The sequence below is a fragment of the Anoplophora glabripennis genome, unplaced genomic scaffold, assembly GCF_000390285.2.
Source record: "Anoplophora glabripennis isolate ALB-LARVAE unplaced genomic scaffold, Agla_2.0 scaffold352, whole genome shotgun sequence".
In the NCBI taxonomy this organism is placed as follows: Eukaryota; Metazoa; Arthropoda; class Insecta; order Coleoptera; family Cerambycidae; genus Anoplophora; species Anoplophora glabripennis.
In genome coordinates, this window is record NW_019417621.1 from 1 (window position 1) to 24960 (window position 24960).

At 31.0% G+C, this 24960-nt stretch overlaps 1 protein-coding gene across 1 annotated transcript in view; it reads right to left on the reverse strand.

Annotated features, from left to right (window-relative positions):
- Window positions 1-3631: 3631 nt before the first annotated feature.
- The window catches only part of LOC108910071, a 197935-nt gene continuing 176606 nt past the window's right edge, over window positions 3632-24960 (reverse strand). Inside the window, exon 2 of the mRNA XM_018714567.1 lies at window positions 3632-4752. Coding sequence (XP_018570083.1) covers window positions 3767-4752 — 986 coding nt within the window. The 3' untranslated portion in view covers window positions 3632-3766. The remainder of the gene's footprint in view (window positions 4753-24960) is intronic.

The following is a 24960-nucleotide window of genomic DNA, read 5'->3' on the forward strand; positions in this document are numbered from 1 at the left end:
CTCATAAGTTACGTGGCGCCCTAATTTAACACCATACTGTATATACAATTTTAGCTAGCTGCTTCCTAACCTACGACCCGCTCTCACGACGAAAAGCTGCCGTTATGTGTGATTTTCTTGTGATTAAAAATAAATGTAAAATAAATAAAGAATAAAACAACCCCAATACCTATTTTGATAATCAAAAGAAAAAATAACACGGCAACAGTTATAATAATTTCCGATCATATTATGCTTATCTTCATTTTCAAGATTTGCCAAAACGTAAACGATTTTTTATTTTTTTAAAGTATAATATTCATTTGGAGTTTTGGTTGTTCATTTGCATTTTTAAGAATTAATTTGTCATAATGAATACATTACATATAAAAATTGATTAGGACATTCAATGAGGGCAAAAAGTTGCCATGAGAAAGTATTCTTCTTTTTTGAATATCACCGCAAACAAGGCTGGAATGAAACAAAAACAGATTTCCAAAATTTCATTTTTTTCAAATATTTCCAAATATAATCATGTTAGCCTTGATTTTTCAGAGGCATATTGTTGGTCCCCTGATTACGCAACTTTGCCCTCATTTAAGCTAGTTTGTATCTCTTACTGTTTCCGAGATTCCTGTAGTGAGAAGTGAATTTATAACAGGTAGGGACAATCTGTCTCAGTCTTATTTATGCTATAAATAAGGATGACAGTGCCGCTGAATCGTCATCTATTACTCAAATTTGCAAGATTTACTGGTTGTCTAACTATCAACCCATTTCAAACGGTACGCCATTATAACAGACGACACTAATTGTAACAAGATTTCGCGCATGTTGCCAATATAAATCGAACTAGAATTTAGTTGCTTACCAAATTTTATTGTTTAAATTTAGTTGGTATCAATTGAGTTTCACGAGTTTCTGGTGGAGTTAAAATAACCTCACTTTAAATAAGGTTCGTTTGTTTATTTTTTAATAGTTTATGGATTATAGAAAACTTTTAAGGGAAGTGCCATTCGTTCACATTTTTATTTGTTTTTTTTTTACAGCTACATTGATTATAATGAAAGCATCTCCGACTTGCATATCATACATTTTTTATCATTAAAAGAATTGTTTTTTTTGTTTCCACATTTTACTATGTATATTTTGAATATATAAGAAACATATTGTTTATATATTTTTTTAATTTCCGCATCTACACTACGTCTTGAGTACCTATATTGATTTATATTTTGTATAATTTTTACCAAATATTGCTTTTGTTTACATACATTTGCTTTTCTGTTATTAGAACAATTCATTAGTAAACATTTTGTATAGCAATAAGTAGAATTTCTGTAAATGAATCTAAATAAAAATCCAACTATTATAAGTCTTAATTTGCATTTAATATTACTTTTCCTAAAAAAAATGGAGCAGTTTTATCAGCCAGAGGGGTTAATTGTTTGTTGTGAAATGTGAAATCATTGTCAAACTGCAATTATTGATCCTTCTGATCTATTCATCTGCACTGCCCTCTCATTTTTTTCTTCATCGACCTTTTAATTCCTGATACCACACAATTGTTGTTTTACCTAAGTACATTAACATTTTTAGGTATATATTAAAATAATCATTAAGGAATATTGCCACGGTAAAAAAAAATATACCTTGTGTATTCTCTCTAACCTAAAAAAAATATTTTGGTGTTGATTGAAATATTCTCTCAATATTTCAGTCAACGTTTTTAGTGTTTAATACTTATTGCACCAATTCACTTACCTTTAATAAACCTATTTAGCAAAATAAACTATATAAACAATATAATACTATTATAACTTGGTAAAAGTTAGTAGTTTAGCAGATGAGATGACTTTTTTGAATTTAAAATTAGTATTTGTGGAAAATATAATATCGTGATATACAATTAATTTTACGTTACATTTACATAAAAAAATAAGAAAAAGGACCACAAAATTTTACGCTTAATTTATTATTATTGGGTGTCATTATGCATTCATTTTATTACTTTAGTATTATTTTATTTAATGAGAACTACCTACAAAGTATTTTAAATTTTCCCGCGACACCACTTTGATATTAAACTGACTTTGGTAAGTAACTAGATATGTTAAGTTGGCAACGCTGCGAAATCTTGTTACAATTAGTGTCGTTTCATTAAAACACATGACATATAAATGAGGCATAGGCGTAGCTAGAATTTTTACTTAGGGTGGGCTCAGGGCTGCAAGTTCTATGGAGTCTCTAAAAAATAGCTCTCGCAATCAACAACTTGCCGAATAAAATTATAAAAACCTGAACACAGTTCTTTAAAAAAAAAAGTCACGTAGTCAGCGACTTACCGACATGCCGATATGATAGACGATAATATTAGATCTTTTTTCTGGGGTGGGCACCGGGCTTTCTGGGGTGGGCCGTGCACACCCCTGTACCCCCCTGAAAGGAGGAGGGCCCCTAAGACCGGTTTCTGGCCTAATTTATTTTTGTCTGAAAAAATTTTTCTTTAGTACCTTCTAGCAGTACTGAATTGTTTCCACCCTAAATGGACCAACCCCCTCATCCTCCTTTCCCCCCCCTCCACCCTCTTAAATGCCAGGGAAACCATTGCTTATTTGAGGAATCTTTAAAGAGCTTAGATATGCGAAAGACATTCAATTTCTATGAATCTTACATATGGAGAGTTTTTTGGTTCGCTGATCACGAATCTGGTCTCAGAATCACGAAATTCAAAATGGCGGACAAGAAAATTGAAATGTCTTCAAAATGCATGATTTTTTTTGTAATGGGGTTTTTTGGGTCTATGATTATGAATCTGGATTCTAAATCACGAAATTCAAAATGGCGGACAAAAAAATTAAAATGTTTTTAAAATGCATGAATTTTTGTGTAGTGGGTTTTTTTGGGTCTCTGATTACGAATCTGAAGGCAGAATTACGAAATTCAAAATGACGTATTCCATATGGCAGACAAAAAAATTAAAAAGATGTTCACAATTCTCAAATATTTGTTTATAGAAACTTTCTTGGATCATTTATTACAATTATGAATTCAGAATCACGAAATTCAAAGTGGCTATACAAATATGCACAAACATGTCTATTATTTTTTTTCTTTTTCGTTTTATTCAATGTAAATGTGTGTCATCCCATTTAAAGGGGTGGAGGGGGACAAGAGGGGTTGGTCCGTTTAGGGTGGAAACGACTCAGTATTGCTAGTAGGTACTAAAATAAATGTTTTCAGATTTTGTCAGCCAAAAATAAATTAGGCCAAAAACCGTCCTAAGGCGTCCTCCTCCTTTGTTATTATATTCGTTAACAAAATTTCACGAAATTAGGTTGGCTTAATTTTTATTTAAAATTTGACTATGCCACTCCTTCAACACAGATCACATGGTCTACCCTATTAGATGAACTATTATTATTTACCATTCAAAAAAACATTATTTTTTGACAATTCAAAGATCAATATATTTAAAAATTACCTTAGTTGCAACAAAAAATTTAAACAAAAATTATGATTTTTTTAACACCCTTTTGTGTCAACTGTTGGAGGCAACTTTGGAAAATTTTAATATTTTGGTTATAGTTCTGTCTTAAATTAAAAAAAATATGTATTGTAGTTTCTTTTATATTCAAATAAAACTCAGTGATATATAAATTAATTTACTTAATAATAATACAGTGGTTTCTTACACAGTAAACATATACTTAAAAAAAGACATATACAAAGGTAAAAAACATTTAGTGACTAGTACATTTTGGTTCTCAAGTGACGGGAAGCAGCGTCACAACTCAGTAGTGATTTCGTCTTGAGGTCTGAACCCTAACTGGTAGAAATCATCATCCAGGAATAAAGAATTACTAAGGTATTCTTTACTGTTCCTCCACAAAGACGGGTTAAACTCTGACGAGGGCATATTGTTCGACACTAGAGAATATTCAAACTTCCACTGAGGATTCAGAGGTGTGTGATACTTAGAATCGTAGTTACTGTTAAAGTTATTTATCGCTACATCCTTCAAGCTCAAACTGGAACCGAAAACCTGGTCTGGCTTGAATGTGCTCATAGTTGTGCTCCCTCTAATGGAATAATCTGGGTCCAGATCTGTCGGTATTACAGGTCCCTGAAGGAAGTTTATAAGCTGGGCGACTTGAGGTTGGGATGTTTCGCTCATTCTTTTGTACCGTTTCAGTGCTTTTTCTCCCCAGTTGAAGAGGTGCTCCCAGTCGTCAGGAACGGCGATTTTCTCCACCGGTCTGTTTAACAGCAAGAGTATCTTCGCCAAATCACGTATTACCGGCCTGTACGCGGCGATGGCGCTGACGTCGCCCTCGCGATGTAGTTCTCGGATCTGCCGTCGGGTGTCGTTCAGCATGTCTAGGTAATTCTGAGCGTAGGGTCTTAAGGTTTCCAACTGCTTAAGGAAGTCCTTTTTTTCTGGAGAATCGTCGATTTCCGAACTAGTTTCGCTTAAAGGGGGGACGTCTTTCCTTTTATATCTTATGTAAACTATGGCTGATGAAATAAATATGGTGCAGAGTAGGGTTCCGGTCACGACGCCGGTTAATACTGCCAGGGCGTTGGACGAGAGCCCAAGGAAGTTGCCGTTGTGCTGGCAAACGCGGCCTACGTAGTCCACCATGGTGCTCCACTTGAGCTTGTGGCCGTATGGGCAGGTGTCGACACATTTTCTGGAGGGGTAGACTATCAGGTTCGGGCATTTGATACATCCTTTTGGACCGCATTTCAGACATGAGGGCTCGTCACATCCTGCAACGAAAAAAAAAAGTATTAAAACCTAATTGACTTAAATAAATTAATACATATTTTAAGACTCTTAGTGTGACATCACATATTTAGGCAACCTGCAACAAATCGTTATAGATGAAGCCATTTTTTTGTCACTTATGTCCAAAGTACATACGGTCGAAAATCGATCTAGTAAAAATATTGAGAAATTCTTCATGACAATGTAAACTATAGGGTTAGGTACCTATTATTTAGCGTATGTGACGTCACTACTAAAAAGGTCTATTAAGTAAATAATTTTTCCTTAATTATTGTTATGTATAATAAATAATACACGCTGCGTGAGTTCTGAGTCCACAGCAATACTGAACATAAATTAGAGGGTGTTGCAATTTACCACAGACAAAATTCTCTACAGAGTTATTTATTTATACATTTTTTTAAATTAATACATCCTATATGTTTTAAGAACCGACGGAATATGACTTCAAAGTATGATCAGATTTTTATGTGCTTAGTTGTGATGAGTAATGGTTACGAAAATTAAAATGGTCAAATTTTGAGTCTTTGTAATATTAATTTAAAAATTGTTAGTTTTAAGTTTTATTTAAACAACAAACAAATTTACAAATAATAATGATTTCCGCCTAATTTTAGCGTAGCTCATAACGGTAGTTGTACTATACCCCTATGCAGTGGCGGCGCGTGTACATTGATTGAATGTGTTCTGCTTAGAATTGTTACATTTGTTGAATTGAATTCCGGGATATTAAGTGCCCGGAGAGCCTGTAAATGGCGCCGCAGGCGAAAAATTTTTAAAAATTTTCAAGGTCACGCGTTTTCCTGGCACTTCTGAATTTCAAGGAACAATGAATTTATACAAAAATACAGATTTTCACAACGATTTTTGAAATTGATACCTTTTTGAAATATCTATTCACGAATTACCTACTGACGGTATAAATAAATTGGAATAAACTAAATATATTTTATTAAATTATTGAATATTGTTTAAAAACAAAAAAATCGTTTGTGAAGTTTACCAACGATTCAACGAATTTTAATTTTCCTCGCCGTGTTATGATTTTTTCTTTATCTTTTTTTATATATATGTACATAATATTATATTCCGGGAGTTATACGTGCAAATCCGAAATCCGGGACCATACAGCTAATTCCCGGTACAATCACAGAAAATCCCGGTCATACCCATGTGGCTAGATGTTCTTTTAATATGTCGTCAAGATCTGCACTAAAATTTATGAGTCCACGAAACACATCAGGGTTGTCCGAATTTTCTGTCTCGTCGTGTCCGCGAAGTGCTAATTCGAAAGCTCCGCAAAATTTTATGCAATCTATGATTTTAGATAATACATAACGATTTTTCGTTACCTGTTCATTGTGTTTCCGTATATTATCCCAATATGCAGAATCTAACTGACTTCTTATGTTTATTTTACCTAAAGACTTAATGACTTAAATCTTTCACACTGTATATTGTCCATGCTTTATCCCCACCGAAAAGTAAGCACGGAAAACAAAACAGTGAATATTTTAAATCACACCCGCACACCCACTCTGCTTTTGTGTATACATTATTGTTTTTTTATAACTTTTACTTCTTTTATTTTTAGTTTATCCTCATAAGGCAGAGAACCAAATAAAGTTTTTTTTTAAACGAAACGCTATTCATTTTAATAACTATAATATCCGTAGACGCCTAAACGAAAATATTCACACGTGCCGCTCGCAGAAATAAACCACCACATACCACGTACGAAATATTACTGCATTTACTGCAGACTGCAGCGCAGTGGCTGTCACTATTGCAGCCGCAAAAGCCCCTATCTCCGTGTACTGGGTCACGTGCCTGATCAGCCAATAAAAACAAAGGACGCATATAATTGTTCGCTGTCCACACATTGTGTATATGAGGTTGCATATATTAAGGAGCGTAGCTCGCGTCGCAATAAATAATAATATAAGCTCCTAGATTTATTTTAGCGCGAGTACATTTGGATTCTTTAAAGATTTTGTTGATATTTAATATGATTAAATACATAAAATTTTATGTGTTCTGCAGCTCCGCAGCTCTTATGGTAAAACCGCCACTGGCCCCTATGGCATTGGTATATTAACACTTTGTATCTCGTATAGTTATTGTAAAAATGAGTGGCAATTCCTAAAGAGCATCAATGTCTATCTAAAATAGGAACTTTTATTTAATTTCAATAACTATGTCCGCTTTTCAAATATTTTCTTTATGTTTCAATGCATACCTATTATTTTCTATTATTAGTTATACTACTTGTACTTTTAAGTTGATTCATAATCATAAGAAGTATTCGGTAGTTATTTCTACATATTTGTAGTAGTAGTAATTCTTCAATGGTAATACAAATTTGATAATAATCCGGCACAAACGCCGTAACAATTTTTTGTTTTTAATGTAGTAAATGGATTCAAATCCGAATTTCGCGCTGGCTGCGCCGGAGTCGGTAGAGGATGAGGAATAGAGTAGTATGAGGTGTGGTTAAGTTCCTGAATGTCTTTTTAGTTTTTATGAGAAAATAAAGTGCGAAACTTTACATTATTATTACTATTAATTCACCCCAACGACATTAATAAGTTTTGGTTTGTGTGAAATTAATTTGCAGTGGAGACCTATATAGACAGGGTGTCAGTTTTTTTGTTAATACTCTGACACTTTTCAAAATTATTGAGAAATTCCAAAATAAAATGCAAATAGTGAACATCCTATATCTTTGAAACCAACAACATTTCCATAAGGCATATTTGGCTCAATCAACTTATTTTGGCCACCAGTATCTCCAGCTTGGAGATTTTCCAACCTTTGACCAAAATGGCCATTCGGGAGTTCATTTAGGGAGGTCTGCTCTATCTGCCTTACTCTCCCGATTTCGCGCCTTCTGATTTTCACCTTTTCCATTCTTTGTCCTTCTCCTTAAGCGGTGTTTCTTTTAACAATGACAACGAGTTAAGAGCTTGGTTAGATTAGTTTTTCGAGTTAAAACCGGAGGATTTCTACAAAAGAGGCATCGAGAAACCTGTGGAACGTTGGGAGGAGGATAAATAACGATGGAGAATATCTTAAATTAAAAAAATACTTTTTTCCCAACCTAATAAAAGTGAATTATTATTATAGTTTTTGTTTTTGATACGTACGATTCGAATGACTTTTAGTGGCCTTCTGTATAGTACACCAGGAAAATTAGCGAAAATAAAAGAGAAACTCGAAAAAAGTCCTATCCGCTAAATTATTGTAAAATTGTCTAAAGGAACATAATACAAGACATCTCTCGTCTCGTGAGTCAAAAACTTTTATTAGCTAACTTTTCTATTTAAACAAATAAGTGAGGAAAACAGTTTTTTCACTTTGCAGGGAAAACCATCAATTTTAGCGAAAAGTGACTCACGGACAGCTTGTAGGGAGTAAAATTATCTACAAAATGAGACTTGTTAAATTAAAATCGGTTAATAAACAAAAAAGTTATTGCAAAAAAACAAGAAAAGTGCCCATTTTTTCATTTGTTTATAACTATCGCATTTATTGTTAAAATTTTATAAAACCTATGACAAGTTGAGGGTTTTGTCATACTTTAAAAGTGTGCCAAAAGTGGGCGCTGTAGGTGCAATAGTTTTCGCACAATTCTATTTGTTTATAGCGGAGGCTCCAAAAGTTATGAACTTTAAGCCTCTGTACAGGCGTTAATTTTCAATCAAACATGATTCTGAAAGCGTCATTGTAATCTTAAAGACGCAATTAAGCGACCTATTAAAAAATATCACCGTTTTTTTGACATTAACATTCTCAAATTGTGCATTAAAAAACCGTGCGTTTTTCGCTTATAAACAATTTGAATAACATTGTTGCTATTTATGCTATCTCACCGAAAATAGATGCAATGGATAGCTGGCAAAAAAATACAGTTTTAAAATAAAAAAAGTACCCTCTACGACCAACAGGAGCCAAGATAAGAATTTTTTTTTAAAACGTAGCGCAATTGTTTATAAATATTAAGACTTGAATTTTTCGCAAAATAAAGTTTACGACGTAAACTACGATTTCCCGTGAATTGCATTGAAAAATGTGGAAAATTAACGACTCACGAGCCCTTTAAAGAGAAGGTACTCGCTAAGTAAACTGTCCGGCGGCCGGCGGCGTGGTGGTGGGGGAAGCTCGTCCAAGCGGTCGCGCGCGCGAGAAAAGTTAAATCCAAAGTTCAAATAAGTGCGCGCTGTAAATTTTGCAATATCTCGGCTTCTATTCATCGTAGAAACTTATTTTTTTTTAAATGGGTTAGCTCGACGAAAAAATAACAATGGGCATATTTACGAATTCGTAGAATAGCCCTGAACCCCAGAAAAAATGCATCTTTTATACTTAATTTTTTTTAATTTACAAAAATGTCACAAAAATTATTGTTAAACGAAATATTAATTAAAATTTCAATTTCGGAATTATTTTACTATTATTAAATAAATAAATGAAGCTATCGTTCATTTAAAAAGTTATTTTTTTTACATATTAAGGCAAAGTAAACTTGTTTTTTCAATATTTTGTTAGCTATTTAATTACGATTTAAATGTAAAATTAAAGTAAAAATTCACAAATTATTTTCAAATTATTATTTATTGTTAAAAGATTTAAAAAAGAATAAAAAGCATTTGAATTTATTGCAAAATTCTCAAAATTAAAAAATATTAAAAATAACGCGGTCGATAAAATTACAATTTTAACTTCCTGAAATTTTAATATATAAAGTTTTTTTATTATATTTATTACTAATTTTATAAACATAATCAAAATTAATTCAAAAAATATTAATCACAACCATTTTCAATAATAGATATAAATAATGCAATATAATACAATTTAAAATTTAAAATTTTTTCTATTTTTATGAGAAATAATAATTTGAAAATAATTTATGAATTTTTACTTTAATTTTACATTTAAATCGTAATTAAATAGCTAACAAAATATTGAAAAAACAAGTTTACTTTGCCTTAATATGTAAAAGAAATAACTTTTTAAATGAACGATAGCTTCATTTATTTATTTAATAATAGTAAAATAATTCCGAAATTGAAATTTTAATTAATATTTCGTTTAACAATAATTTTTGTGACATTTTTGTAAATTAAAAAAAATTAATTATAAAAGATGCATTTTTTCTGGGGTTCAGGGCTATTCTACGAATTCGTAAATATGCCCATTGTTATTTTTTCGTCGAGCTACCCCAGTTTAAAAAAAAAAAAAGTTTCTACGATGAATAGAAGCCGAGATATTGCAAAATTTACAGCGCGCACTTCCCCCACCACCACGCCGCCGGCCGCCGGACAGTTTACTTAGCGAGTACCTTCTCTTTAAAGGGCTCGTGAGTCGTTAATTTTCCACATTTTTCAATGCAATTCACGGGAAATCGTAGTTTACGTCGTAAACTTTATTTTGCGAAAAATTCAAGTCTTAATATTTATAAACAATTGCGCTACGATTTTTTAAAAAAAGATTCTTATCTTGGCTCCTGTTGGTCGTAGAGGGCACTTTTTTTATTTTAAAACTGTATTTTTTTTCCAGCTATCCATTGCACCTATTTTCGGTGAGATAGCATAAATAGCAACAATGTTATTCAAATTGTTTATAAGCGAAAAACGCACGGTTTTTTAATGCACAATTTGAGAATGTTAATGTCAAAAAAACGGTGATATTTTTTAATAGGTCGCTTAATTGCGTCTTTAAGATTACAATGACGCTTTCAGAATCATGTTTGGTTGAAAATTAACGCCTGTACAGAGGCTTAAAGTTCATAACTTTTGGAGCCTCCGTTATAAACAAATAGAATTGTGCGAAAACTATTGCACCTACAGCGCCCACTTTTGGCACACTTTTAAAGTATGACAAAACCCTCAACTTGTCATAGGTTTTATAAAATTTTAACAATAAATGCGATAGTTATAAACAAATTAAAAAATGGGCACTTTTCTTGTTTTTTTGCAATAACTTTTTTGTTTATTAACCGATTTTAATTTAACAAGTCTCATTTTGTAGATAATTTTACTCCCTATAAGCTGTCTGTGAGTCACTTTTCGCTAAAATTGGTGGTTTTCCCTGCAAAGTGAAAAAACTGTTTTCCTCACTTATTTGTTTAAATAGAAAAGTTAGCTAATAAAAGTTTTTGACTCACGAGACGAGAGATGTCTTGTATTATGTTCCTTTAGACAATTTTACAATAATCTAGCGAATAGGACTTTTTTCGAGTAAAAATTTAATTTGCTTGGTCTATAGGGGTAGAAACGATTTTAAAGAAAATAACTTGTGGGATTTTTTTAAATTAAAAATGTAGGTACTAGCAAATGAGTTATCACCAATCGATTCTACACCGAAGAAGATATAGAGCAGATTTTATTTAAATTCTAATCCATTTAGCAGTAGAAGTTGAAATTGTCAGAAACACGAATCGAAAACAAATTGAAGTATCAAATTTTTAATTTGACATATGAATTTCTCTTGACAATAGGCGTCGAGAGTGTGTCATAGGTAGTTGCCTATCTCTAGTAGTAATTACCCTGGACTCATATTGGGAGCTGTTCAAAGTACTGAAATGGCAAAGGGTAACTCAAGTGAACATCTTAGAACGTTCTGCTATAATGCAGATATGCATAAAATTCCCATTTAATTAACTAACCAAGCTTGCATCATAAATGTAACAGATGCGTAAATTAATCAAGTTTTGTAGTAATGCCTAGCTAACGACGAGATTTATCATTTATTATCGTAAAATGGATAAATGGGAACATAATTTACTGTATCAAGGACTTTGAAATATCATTTGTAATTTTCCTTGTTGTGCCATACAGATTTAACACTAGAGAGTGGAAATCTCTCCGCGTTTTGAAGCCTACTCGTGCGTAACGCTAATCTATGCAACGATGTGATTAGCATACACAATTTTTAATAATTTGCTTCACCTGTTTTGTTATCCTTCATCGTGATAGAAACGATTAGGTACAGTCGTACACAGAAAAAGTTTCCGACCTAATACATTTACACGAGTTCAAAGCAGAAACCAGCAAAACTTCGATTTGTAATATGCAGTTCAAGTCGGGAACTTTTTACTGTCCACAGCTGTAAAAGAGCAAAAGTCGTAAACATTTTTTTGAAGTTAACTAAGTAGGTATATGGGACTAGACCATATACTTTGAATTACTGACTGGGGTAGGAATAAATATTAGCTGAATGTCAACATTCTGATGGGTTTCATTAGTATTGTGGGTGTAGCTTATTTAACCATGACACAAATTGAGATTTAATATAATTTAGAAAGGAAAACATGGTAGGATTATGTAAATTTACATCCACTACACAATAAAAATAGTCAATTAAACACATGACACAAATTTTGTATTTTTTTGTATATTGTATTTGCAAAATATGTAACTTATGAAATACCTCATATATTTTTTCGAACAATGCCAGAAGAAATTGACAGGGAAAAAAAAGGTTTAAAAAGGTTTGTTTTATTTAAGCAAGGCATACAAATATTTCCTCCTTAATGACAGCGCTCTCTAAGTGACAACTGCATCAATTTTTCAAAACGGCAACAGAATTGGTACCAATTATTTACCTTGTACGATGACGGCTTTCTTTTGATTTACAAAATCAGGATAGCTACCTACTACGACAAGTAGAGTCTATTACTCCAGTCAAATTAGAGTTTGAACGTGATAAAATTTATTTATTAGTAGATATTTTATTCCACTTTATAACGGGGGAAGGCTACCTATGTAGAATGATATCACAAAAGTAGCTCGAAAGAAGTGACGATACGAACTATCAATGTAAAACTTTCTGAAAATAACCCTCTCTTTAATTGTCTCTAAATCCCAGTCCGATACTCCCAATAGTTAATTAACAATTAACGTTGTAAAAAAGCTATTTTGGGAATAAAGAGGCGTAGGTGATTTCTTTATTTTTTAAATTACCATAAAATAAGCTCTATTTAATGCAAAAAGGGCGAATTTCCGAGCAGCTTTTGCCTGACCCTGGGACAATTTGTTTATATCGTGGTTGTGCAGGTCCTACATTGTCAGTTGTAAAGGGCTACTATATTTCAACTTTTTGAAATTTTTCTTTTTTTATACATTTCTTTGATCAATTTAGTAATTAAACAATTTGTTGCAAAAAAACCAAACGAAAGTAATTAACAAATAGCTGGGCAACAATTTCACGGTCAATTGTATCGGCGTTTGGCACACTTGTTGGTCATTGAATTGGCAGTCTTTTCCAGAAATTTCATCAACATCCATCTCTTTTTGCAATAATAATGCGCAATTTTCGAAAACTAATTTTTCCAATAAAATAAACAAAGGAGGTTATTTTTTGGATTATTTTGTGATTGTCGGGTATTGTTAAGTCTCACCACGCGCAAACGGGGAAATGCAGATATATTTTAAATAAACAATTACTTAAATAAGACCCATTTACTTAACTTAAATAAGACTTAAATAAGATGCATTTTATAGAAAATTTTAAAGAATAATATAATTATTTGTTCAAAATAATCAAAACTTAAAAGTAACATGTTTTTTTTTGTAATTAAGATAGTGGCGTATTATTTTTATTGTAAATAAAAGAAGAGTGCCACAGGGTTCTTAGGCCACTGGTGATAATGGGAATATTTAAACATACCGAATAATTAGACCAAATATATTCCATTACAACCTAAATTATTGTTGTTTTATCACAAAGGGTTTCCAGGTAAATAAAAAATATAATAAAAATTTTGAAATCTTTGACATCCTGTATCTCGAAAACGGTCAACTTTTAAATATATCATTTTGACTTCTTTTCAAGGAAGCCAGTAAGCCTGATACACCCTGTATTATTTTAGAGCAAAATGTATATTCGTTTTCTGTTTTATTTTTTGTACATCTGAGTTTTATTGTAATCCGCTTAAAAAATATTTGTATTTTTTGTAACTTTTTTAAATAAAAATACGCAAAATAGATTTGTTGCTGAAATTGTTAGAAGTTCTAGCCGCTAAGAAAAACTGATTCGTTTATAAATTCAATTTGCTTTCCTACCTTTAGTGTAGCTGTCACTTTCTGAACACCATTTGACATTTTCTATTGTGTGCTCAGTAAATATTGAAACAGTGAATTAATGGGTCTATTTTGTACAATATTTGTGAAAGTTTAGGAAAACGTCGCAACCAAAATTGAATTTTGTTAAATCAACCATTTTAATTAAAACTTCACAATGGAAATGATTTATATTAACATGTAAACGTAAATGAATACAAATTGCGGTCGATTGTGCAAATTGCAACTTAGGTGCATATTCTGCACGACAATGTAGGTACCCGAATTTATTGCACCATTGGATGACAAGGATTAATTTATTATGTAATAACTCCTCAGTTAAAATTCGGATTACTAAAAGTGAGCAGTGGCGTGCGATTTTACATTATTATTCGGTCAAAAAATCTCGAATTAAATTAAAATTAAAATATAGTTTTAAAACGGTAATTTTAACGCCATGACGATTTTAATAGAACTGTCAAACAAACCATTTTTTATGGTTAATGGTTCCTTGATTTTCAATTAAATGAAAAGGCATTGGTACTGGAAAACTAAATATTTCAAAAAATAGACTGATAATTGGGGCCATTTTTAGAGTAATTATTTATTAATTTCACATAAAATAGGAACTACAAAATAATTTGATGGTATGAAAGTTGATTTCGATGTCATTATCAAATTATTTTGATCAAACAAATTTTCACCAAATCTATTTAACCAAATTAGGTAGTTTAGTGTCATTTTGTCGTCATAATGAATTTGTTAAAACTACTTAGTCAAGCTAACCTAACTTTTGTAACCCAAAAATTGTAATCAAAATATTCAGAAAACTGCAATTGCAGGTTATATTTTTTATATGACGTTTGTTTGAGATTATCTATGGACTTTTCCAAATTTAAATTAACCAGCGAAACTCCTTGTTTTGTCAAATAATAAGAAAATAGACAGGTTTTAAAATTTGACTACCATAATTTGACCAAATCAATTTGATGTAATAATTTGATGATGTGAGCTATGCTAGCTTAAGTGATTTTTTCAGTAATTAAAAAGAAATATACATTTTATTTCTGGTAGGAATAGTTTGAGTCAAGTGTTTTTCTGAAAAACGGAGTTTACTTTTAATAATTTTTAACATTTAAGGCTACTAACTTTTGGAATAAAAATTAATCATAACAGTCAATCATCAACTGATAATCAATTTCTTGAGTAAAAATTGGTAAATGTAAATGTACCTATTATAGTTTAACATAAAATTTTCTAATCTCAAATTGATACAATCTTAATTGAGTTTTCCGTCGAGTCTTCATTTATTTAAACTAAAATATTACAATATAGTCCTCGTGTCACATTGTTTATAACACTCAATTCACGTTATGTGACTCCTATGAAGCAATTTACCAAAACAAAAAGAAATAAAACGTTCAATTTTTCTCTGAAGCCTGCTCGCGATGTAATTTTCACTGACAGGCGAAATTTATCAAGAAAAAATTGTTCGTCAGCTAACTGAGTTATTCTTATTTTTCTCGACTCTGCAACGCATTATAGAAACTGCAAAATTTCTTATAACGTTTTTACAAGTAAATTGCATTATAAAATGTCTGTAAAAATATTTTACAAAACGTAACCTTAACGGAGTTTATATTTGACATAGATTATGAACAAAATTAACAAATAATTGTTCAAAAATTGTAATTTTAATGTAAAACGATAGTTTGGATTGGTTTATATGGAAAGTACTTAGATATAATGAAGTATAATGAGGTTCAACGCAAGCACCTACAACAGCAATAGTAAAATTAAAACAATTGTTATTCATGGTATTTTTAAGCGATTTTTTTTTGATAAACTTTAAGGACATACGTAAAAAATAATATGCTCAGTTTCAGAGATGATAAGTTTTCTTTAAAAGAATGCAATTTCCTGAATATTTTCCAAATGCACAATGTTTCGATAAATTTCCAATGTTATTAGTGTTGTGGAAAAGAGTAGATAATAGCTTATTTAAGAAAAACTATAAAAAAGTATTCATATTTTCTCTTAAATATGATGGTTTCCTATACATAGATGGGGATTCACAAACGGTGACCAAAAATGAAACCTCGTATTATTTGGTGAATTTTAAGGGGTCTTTCGTATAAAGTATAAAGTTTTTATCTAGGACGCTTCGCTAAAAAGATACAGGGTGTTAAATTTAAAAAAATATTTATAATTTTGTGATTTTAAATCGCATTTTATTCGAATATCGAAGTGTGTTTTCAGTTCGTTTTTTTTTAGTTTTACTCGAAAATTTGTAGAAAATTGAAAGACGAATCCGAAAATATCATGATTGTTACCGTAAAGCAGTGACGTACTATTTTGTTTAGAAAAATATGCCACCGATACCCTGCCCTGCCTAGATTTTGTTCTTAATAGTATGTAGTTTACCTGTTTCTTAGTAAAAGTACACTTTTACTGTCGTAAATATACCTATATCGATAATGTAAATTTACATTTTGGGTGAATTACACAAAAAGTGTAAAATTACATTTTTAATGTAACTTTACTTGTACGTTGTAATTTTACGTTAATAAGCAAAGATCTAGTTTGTAACTTTACATAAAATTTTTATGAGCGTATGTAACGAATTTTCTAAATCACTCAAGGTGACCAACAGAAATTTATTTATGATACACCACTGGTCGAGTGGAAAAAGCATCTCGGCCACGATGTATGGGCTGTCCAGAGAAAATTAATAAGCAACGCGTGAAATGTTAAAGGCAAATATCTCAGGAGGAGACGCAGAGTACGTTTAACTCTTGGTCTATAGCTTCATACATTGATGTGAAGAAGGTCGACAAACTTTGAATACTCCACCTGTTAAAATAAACAAATAATAGGACTAATTGGTCATACGCAGACTGTTTGTTTTGTAAGCGAAGTACTTCGGTGCCAGTTCTTCTTCAAATAGACGGTCCATTATGCTGCTGCTGGATTTATTACACAACAAAGTGCATATCAAGTGAAACCTTTAGTACTACTCGTAGAAGTAGTAAATTACACTTTCTTTGTCTGATGCTGGTGCAACTACGGCCTAACTGTTAAAAGGGAAAATACCGAGTAAATGTTTTTTATGTGTAAACATTTAGCAAATGTATCAATAACCAATTAGAAAAGACAAAAAATTAAGGGATTAAAAAAATGTAGATACGAAACGCCATTTTGAATTAAAATTTTTCAATTTTTTTTATTCCTCAAAGATCACACTAGTGCGAATTCGCACCACATTTTTTTTGAACAGGTGGCATTTCTCAGGTAGCAGTGCCGAGGGAGCCCCCCACCACGATAATTCCTTCTATAGCCCAAACAGTCGAGCCGTACCACAGCTGGTCTCACAATCAGTTTGTTATTGTCGGCCAAACTAGAAAGTCAGAAAAATCCGATCGGTGCGAATTCGCACTAGTGTGACTTCAGTGTGAGCAAAAGTGTGGCTAAAACATCATATAATCTTGAAATAAAGTGAATTAAAATATAAATTTCCAATTTTTTTTACCTCATTTTACGTGTCGAATAAACATGTTTAATTATTGTTAATAATTTTTCAAACACTTGTTTCATTAATAGTTTGTAACATGTATTTGTCAATATTTACGGATAATATTGTTTAAATTAATATTTTTAAACAAAAGAGTGTAAAATAAACATAAATTTATAGAAAAGGACCAAAAAAATCACAACTTCAAAAAAATGCCTATATTCGAGATACCAGGAAAAATCGATATTATTTTTTTATAAATACGGAGAATTTTTTTCTTAAAAATATGTTTATTTTGAACTTCAACACCCTTTTTTACTTTTTCTGTAGCCATTATTTATAAAAAAAATACGAATTTTTAAAAAAGTCATTTTTCGAGAAATGTTTTGTTTTTCAAACACATTTTTTTTAACAAATTATTATTTCCTTCGATTTCTCGGAAAATTTTACCCCAGGTTTGATATATGTACGCTGTTTTCGTTAAGAAACAAAGAAGACATAAAGGTTCACAGTTGGCAAAATCCCAATTCGCAATAGTGTGACCTTTAAGGTGTCCCACCCCAAGTGTGACCTTTGAGGGTTATTTATATGAGTATAATGTTTCACTAAAATAAGCCAGAGTAATATTTTTTGGGATCAACATGTACACCTCTATGTATCTAATTTACAATTTTTAATAAATATTTTAAAAAATGTTGTCCTTTGTGAAATTGTTATATAAACTAAGGATTTTAAGCAAAAAAGGATAAATATTATACATGTATTATTATGTATGTATTACATGTACTGAAATACTGTTAAAAATGGCTTTTATATTTGCAGGAGTGATTATGCTTATAAAAATATGAAGATATGTTTATATAAACATAAGTCCTAAAATGCATCCTAAGGTATATAAAATAACATTTTTATTTAGGACAATTTGAAGTAGACGTATTACCGTTAGGAAAGATATTATAAACTATGTTCATAAATATAAATTTGAACTTCTTTATTCAAAATTAATAGGATACAAAAATTTCACAAGCGAGAAAAATATTTTAAACGTTATATTGTGTTACGAAATATAAATTAGATAACCATGTTTAAAAAATATATAGGGTGGTCAAGGTGTTACAACTAAATAAAAGATGTGTACCACATAACAAGAAGTCTATCTAGAGGGATAAAAAATGTTTTGTAGTGCTATATTAAGCGGGCTGGATATATTACTATAATAGGTAGGCTTCGATTTTGTATGCAGGTAAGTTAACTTAAATCATATCATTTTGATTATAGGAGTCTATGGTTGAACGGTGTTTCAATCTTTCTGAGACACCCTGTATAAGACTTAATGTTAAAATCGTCAATTAGTTTTTTAATCAAAATTACCCATTTTCTAGTACCTATCAGCGATTTTCACTTTGTTAACTGTTTAGTTGAAAAAAATTGATTATAAATATTACTTATTTTTTTATGTATGACGATACTTACAAAACTTTTATTTTGTATCACCAGTTTTACCCGTTTCTGAATTATTTGTTCAGTATTCCACATATTTGACATTAATTTCAAAATATAGAAATACATGAGCTTATTTTTAGTCAACATAAATTAATGTTACAGCATATCTGTCTGTTGGTGTATGGACTTTATTTTATTACTCTTATTATATGTACAGGGTGATTCACTATATTTTGACCTCCCCCTTTAACTTTTTTGTTTTAAAAGTTATAAAAAATGTGAAATATAAAAGTTGCACGATTTTTTATTAATTTTTCGAAAATGAATGAAAAACAAATGAAGTCCAAACAAAATGGCCGCAGATGTTAACTATGTTAAGTTAAATGGAACACCCTGCATATTTTTACATATTTGGATAGAACGTTTCCTATCGAGCATAGTCATGTAGGGTTTGTTGGGTCCATCTCTAACAATAAGCGAGATACTATTAAAACATGAAAAGAAGGTTTTTTATTAAGAAAATAAGATATTGTAATTGTTAGACCTCTTTCAGGCATTTCTGCCTTTTCCAATTACGTAAGGATTTACAGATTTTGTTATAATATATGTTGATATATCGGACATTGATACGGTTCAAAATGCGTATTGGTAATGTAACGAAATCTCACTAATTAGGCTGTGAGAGATCTAATTATTCATGGACATTATATGGTAGGTCGTGACAGTGACAGGTAGTAATATCTTAACAACATTATTATTGATTGACAGTTTGTATTATTATTTAATTAAAAAAGGTTACACAGAAGCAGACAATTATTTAGAATTAAAATAGAGTATGGAGAAGAACTTTGCTCTATTTTAATTCCTATAATATTTCAATTTTCTACTTCTGTATAACCCATTTTAATTAAATAATAATACAAACTGTCAAACAATAACAATGTTGTCATGACATTACCTGTCACTGTCACGGCCTACCATATAATTACCATTAGTAATTAGGGCTTTCACGGCCTAATTAGTGGAATTTAGTTAAAATACCTATACGCATTTTGAACCATATCAATGTCTGACATGTCAAAATATATTATAACTAAATCTGTAAATCCTTACGTAATTGGAAAAAGGTAGAAATGCCTGAAAAAGGTTTAACAATTACAAGATATCTTATTTTCTTATAACTCTTAAAACAAAAAAGTTAAAGGGGGGGTCAAAATATAGTGCATGACCCTGTAAGTATACTTATTAGGTACAGAAAATCAAATTTATGAATAATTCAATTTTAATGGTTTACTAATTAATTTAACCTTTCGACGAATTATTAAAAATGATATTTCCTATCCGAATATGACAAAATATGCATAAATATCAAATGTTAATAATTTTCTTTAACAGCAGTGCATTTACTTTTGATTTTGAATAGGTGTTAGGTGCTATATACTAAGTTCAATGAAAAATTTGAACACCAAGTTATAATAACAATATTAAAAGAAAGTGCAAAGCCAATTAAATTACAACCTATTAGTGGCTATACAATGATGAAAACTAAAAAAACTTTATTAATTAATATGATTATATCCCTATTATATTTACATAATAGCTATTACCAAATGCGTATCTGAATTGGAGGCACTTTATTGATTAATGCATACTAAGAAAATACATAAAATACATATTGACATAGGTACATATTTTTTGAAATTTTAAGTTTTCATTATTTAGTAGACTCATGGTTTCATATATTTTTAATACAATCAGGATCAGTGAAAAGTTATGTGTAAATTTTGTTTTGAAATAGCATTCAGAGCGGCTTATATTTACCCACACTAATAAGTGCCAAAGTTGCCCAAAAGTGGTTCAAAAGGAAATTTGTATTCGCGATAACAAGCACCGATATGTTAGTTAGGTATTATTATTAAACTATAGAGAAGAATATAAACCTAAAAGATAAAGTTCATTTATAAAACAAAAAAAATTGAAAATCCGATATCGTTCATACGAATACTACGTTACTATAACGAATTTCTAATAACAGTAGTATTTATTTTAAATGACGTAACAGTAGTTGTTGTTGCCATTTCATTGAAGATTGTTCTAGTTTCTTATGAGCCGAAAAATGCCTACTTCTCATGAAAAGCAAATAAAATACGTATGACGATCTTAAGTAAATATATTCACACATATCATGTTTACATACATATTTTATCTGTTTTTATTATATTAAAATGTCCAACCACTCTACGGTTACTATGCCTACTACTATATAAAAATTACCAGTTATTCTAATTTTTGGCGAATGCGCCGATAACAAAACATTATAATGGTACACTTTTAAATATATCTAGGAAAGATTTTTTGAAATTTCTTAAGAATTTTGATTAAGAAATATTCTAATATCAGCCGTGATTCAATGGAAAAATAAATCAACACCATCAGAAACTTCACAGGAGTACCTAAATAATAAACAAGTAAAACACATATTTGATTTGCTGATTTTGCAATCACGCTAATAAAATGTCTATTGTCTATTGGATACAGAGTTTGCGGAAAATAGTGTAACAAACATTGTAATTCCCGTCAAAATAAGAGGAAATATTATAAAATGCAATATAAGAAAGCTACAACCTTTTAAAAAATAAACTACATAGTTGAATTTTATTTCCTCACAACTTCATATCCACGTAATTTTTCTTTAAACGGCAATGATGTTAAAACAAAATCCATATATGATTCAGAAGTTGGCGGGTTAGGGATTTATTTTAATTTTTTTAAATTTAAATAACACAGATATTTTCGAAATATTTGTGTAAAAATATATTAACGAACCTGTAAAAGTTAATAAAGCTGCAAAAAAAAAGTTATGATGGATAACACCTCCCACCCTTGTCAAAACTACTTCTTCCGGATCGTATACGAATTTTATTTCAATATCATCCAATTTAAATGGGCCTGCAAATTTTCATTAAATATAAATTCGATTAACAGTTGTGGCAAAATAATAATAAACTTTTAATTTAAGCTTTAAGGAAGCTGAGCTCCCTTACTGCAAATTTTACAGGAAATATTATTCACAGGATCTTTTTCTCCTGTTTGGACGAGAACCATTAGTCTTCAAATAGTATTACAAGTACATATTTTTGTGCATGAAGTTTCCGGCTTCCCTTCTTTTACCGTTCTAAATGCATCAATAAAACTAATGCGTGCTATAATGAATTATCTTTTTCGCGCATTTTGACAAAATGCTTATTACACTCATGACAATAGATAATAGACCGGGAGATATTAGTTCGACGACGTCTTTCTCGTTTATGCCTCTGAGAGTACTGAATGGTAACCGAGAGACAAGTACAATAAACTAAATTTAAAAGATGGGCTGCGGGACATTTTTGTGAAAATTCAATTTTCGTTTTTAAAAAATAATGTGTACAGCGACGTATTTCTCACTTATGCTCATAAGTTGAAGAGAAGTATCGATTTTATAACAGATTTTTTTTGGCATAAGTGTCGCAAGGGACCTAAAAATGGAAAACTTTGTAAGAAAATGTGAAGAACATCTTTATTTGTCTACCAATTTCTCATTAATGCCAATTAGAAATATGACATTATTATATTCGAAAAGCTCATAAAAAACATTGGCATATGTCCTACTAAGGACTAAAGAAAATAGAGCTTTGGAAAAGCTGCGGAAAATTTTTATTTTCATTCTATAACTTTCTCATTTATGACGTTGAAAATTTATGATACTATAAATAATGTACTGCGCTAAGTAGGCATAACTCCTCTATGGATCCAATATGAAGGCATAAGTCCCAAAGTTGTAGGAAAATTCATGAAAATGTTTACGTCTTTCTCACTTATGCCATTTTGCATGCACGTAGGAAACTACATTATAAAGTCATATAAATGTAGCCATAAGTCCAAATTGGATTTTCATGTTGTAAATTAATTTGAATTTTAATACGAGTCAGGTCTACAAAGTAGAAAAATAATAGAAAATTGCCACAATATTTTCATTTATGCCGTTTCGTACACGAGTAGAAAATATTATTAAAAGCCACTTTCAAGAGTGGCATGAATGTAAGTATTATTTCAGAGCAAAATTTAACACGTAATTTCTTACTGTGTTTACAATGAACATTTTTTTGCACCTTCTATTTCTCTTGTTGCGACTTTTTCTCTTGTGCAATTTCCTGTCCCATATTAGATATTGTTTTGTTCGCCAATATATAATTAATTAAACCATTTAAAATTACTATCACAACCAGATTTAATATTGCAATTAATGACAGCCACGCATAAGTTAATCAAATCAAACTGAGAAGAAACAGTCTGCCAAAAGTGACCATACTTATCTCAATTGTTTGCTTAGACGCAAGATACATAACAATAAATCTCAACTTTTGCATACATGACTCATGTTATTGTTAATGTGAAATCTGCAACTAGTTAGCCTTGGTAATTCTAAAACATGTGCGTTATTTTTCATGAGGTATGGAAAAGTCGATCTACGTACATGATGCGAGTATAGTCTCACCCTAAATAAATATACGAGGTGTTTTAGAATTACTTTGATAAACGTAAAATGTTAATTCGGATGGCGAAAAAAGTCCTTTGGAGGCACGTCCACAAACATTTCGGTTTCAGAAATTGCTACTGGGTGTTGAAATTTGAAAATTGAGTCATATTTACTAAAACTTTTCTGACGATTTTTGACGTACAGCGATGTAATTATAGTCCTTTAAAGATAGGCACAATCCAAATTGCAAAAAGTGCAATTTTAATTTATTGCACAAATATGGAGATTATTAATATCTATCTATCCAGTGTTCCAAAGTTCAAGCAAAAGATTTGATTGATTTTGCGCTATTTGTGCAGTTCAGAGTTATTAAACATGGAGCGGTAAATGAAACATGTTTTTATTGTTGAGCCATATTTTAAAAACAATGAAGGTTTGTCAGCTACAGTACAAAATATGGTCGAAATAGTGATTTAACTTCATCAACTGTGAAGAGATTAATTAAAAAATTCAGGGAGGCTGGATCAATTAATGATCTTAAACACTCTGGTCGTCATTCAACAAGTCGCTTGTCACGAAATATCGAAGCAGTTTGTGAGAGTGTTGCTGAGAGTCCAGGAACATCAATGCGGTACCGTGGTCAAGAAATGGACATTTCGAAAAGCTCTCTACAGCGCATTCTCACGAAAAATGTGCATCTTCATGCTTACGAAATTCAATTGACTCAAGAACTAAAGCCTACCAACTAGGCAGAGCGGAGAGAGTTGGTTGAATGGATTATGGGATCAATAACAAGTGAATGCTGATTGTTCGAACCAATTCATCTTCAGCGATGAGGGTCATTCTCATCTTGATGGCTTCGTTCGACAACAAATGCATCCACAACGTGTCACTGTTTGGTACGGATTCTGCATTCGAGGCATTATTGCACCATTCTTCTTCGAAAATGCGGCTGGTCAGGCAATAACAAATTAATGATGCTTGCTATCGCTACATGATAATAAAATAAAGGTTATAATGAATTACTTATACATTATTAGGTGTTATAGTCTTTATGTTCCAATTGCATAGTAGGGAAGATTTGTTGTATAAAGACAAGCATCCGAATTTGTATATAACAATTATATTAGCAGAATTATTCGTTCTTATACCGAATATGTTTCCGTTTTTAACGTGTAAAACGCGTCTTATAATGGTTAAGTGATCGTCACCTCTCGATGCATAAATCAGTTATGATCGTAAAATTTCCGACAGTCCGCTGTGCATCGACTTACGACTATTACACGTCTAGTTTCATGAAAATGGGCAGTATGTGCACATGTTTTGTGGGATACATGATCATATCGCGTTGTGTGAAATGGAAAATTATTATGTAAGTATCTAACTGTTTTATGGCTTGCAATTGTTTTGTTTTTTCAAATGTAAATCTTCTCTAAATCTTAAAAATTATTATTTTGTAGGTCCTATTAGAAATCGCTGATGTTAAGTTTTACATAAGATGGAGGAACAGAAGGTTAACGGTGACAAAGAAGAGCATGGGTATAAAGTCAATCAACCAGAGGAAATAAAATTATATGGAAAGAAGCTCAACCTTTCTGGGGATGCTTCATTCTTAAGGTGGAAGAGTTATAGTGCAAATTCTCATGTAATACAA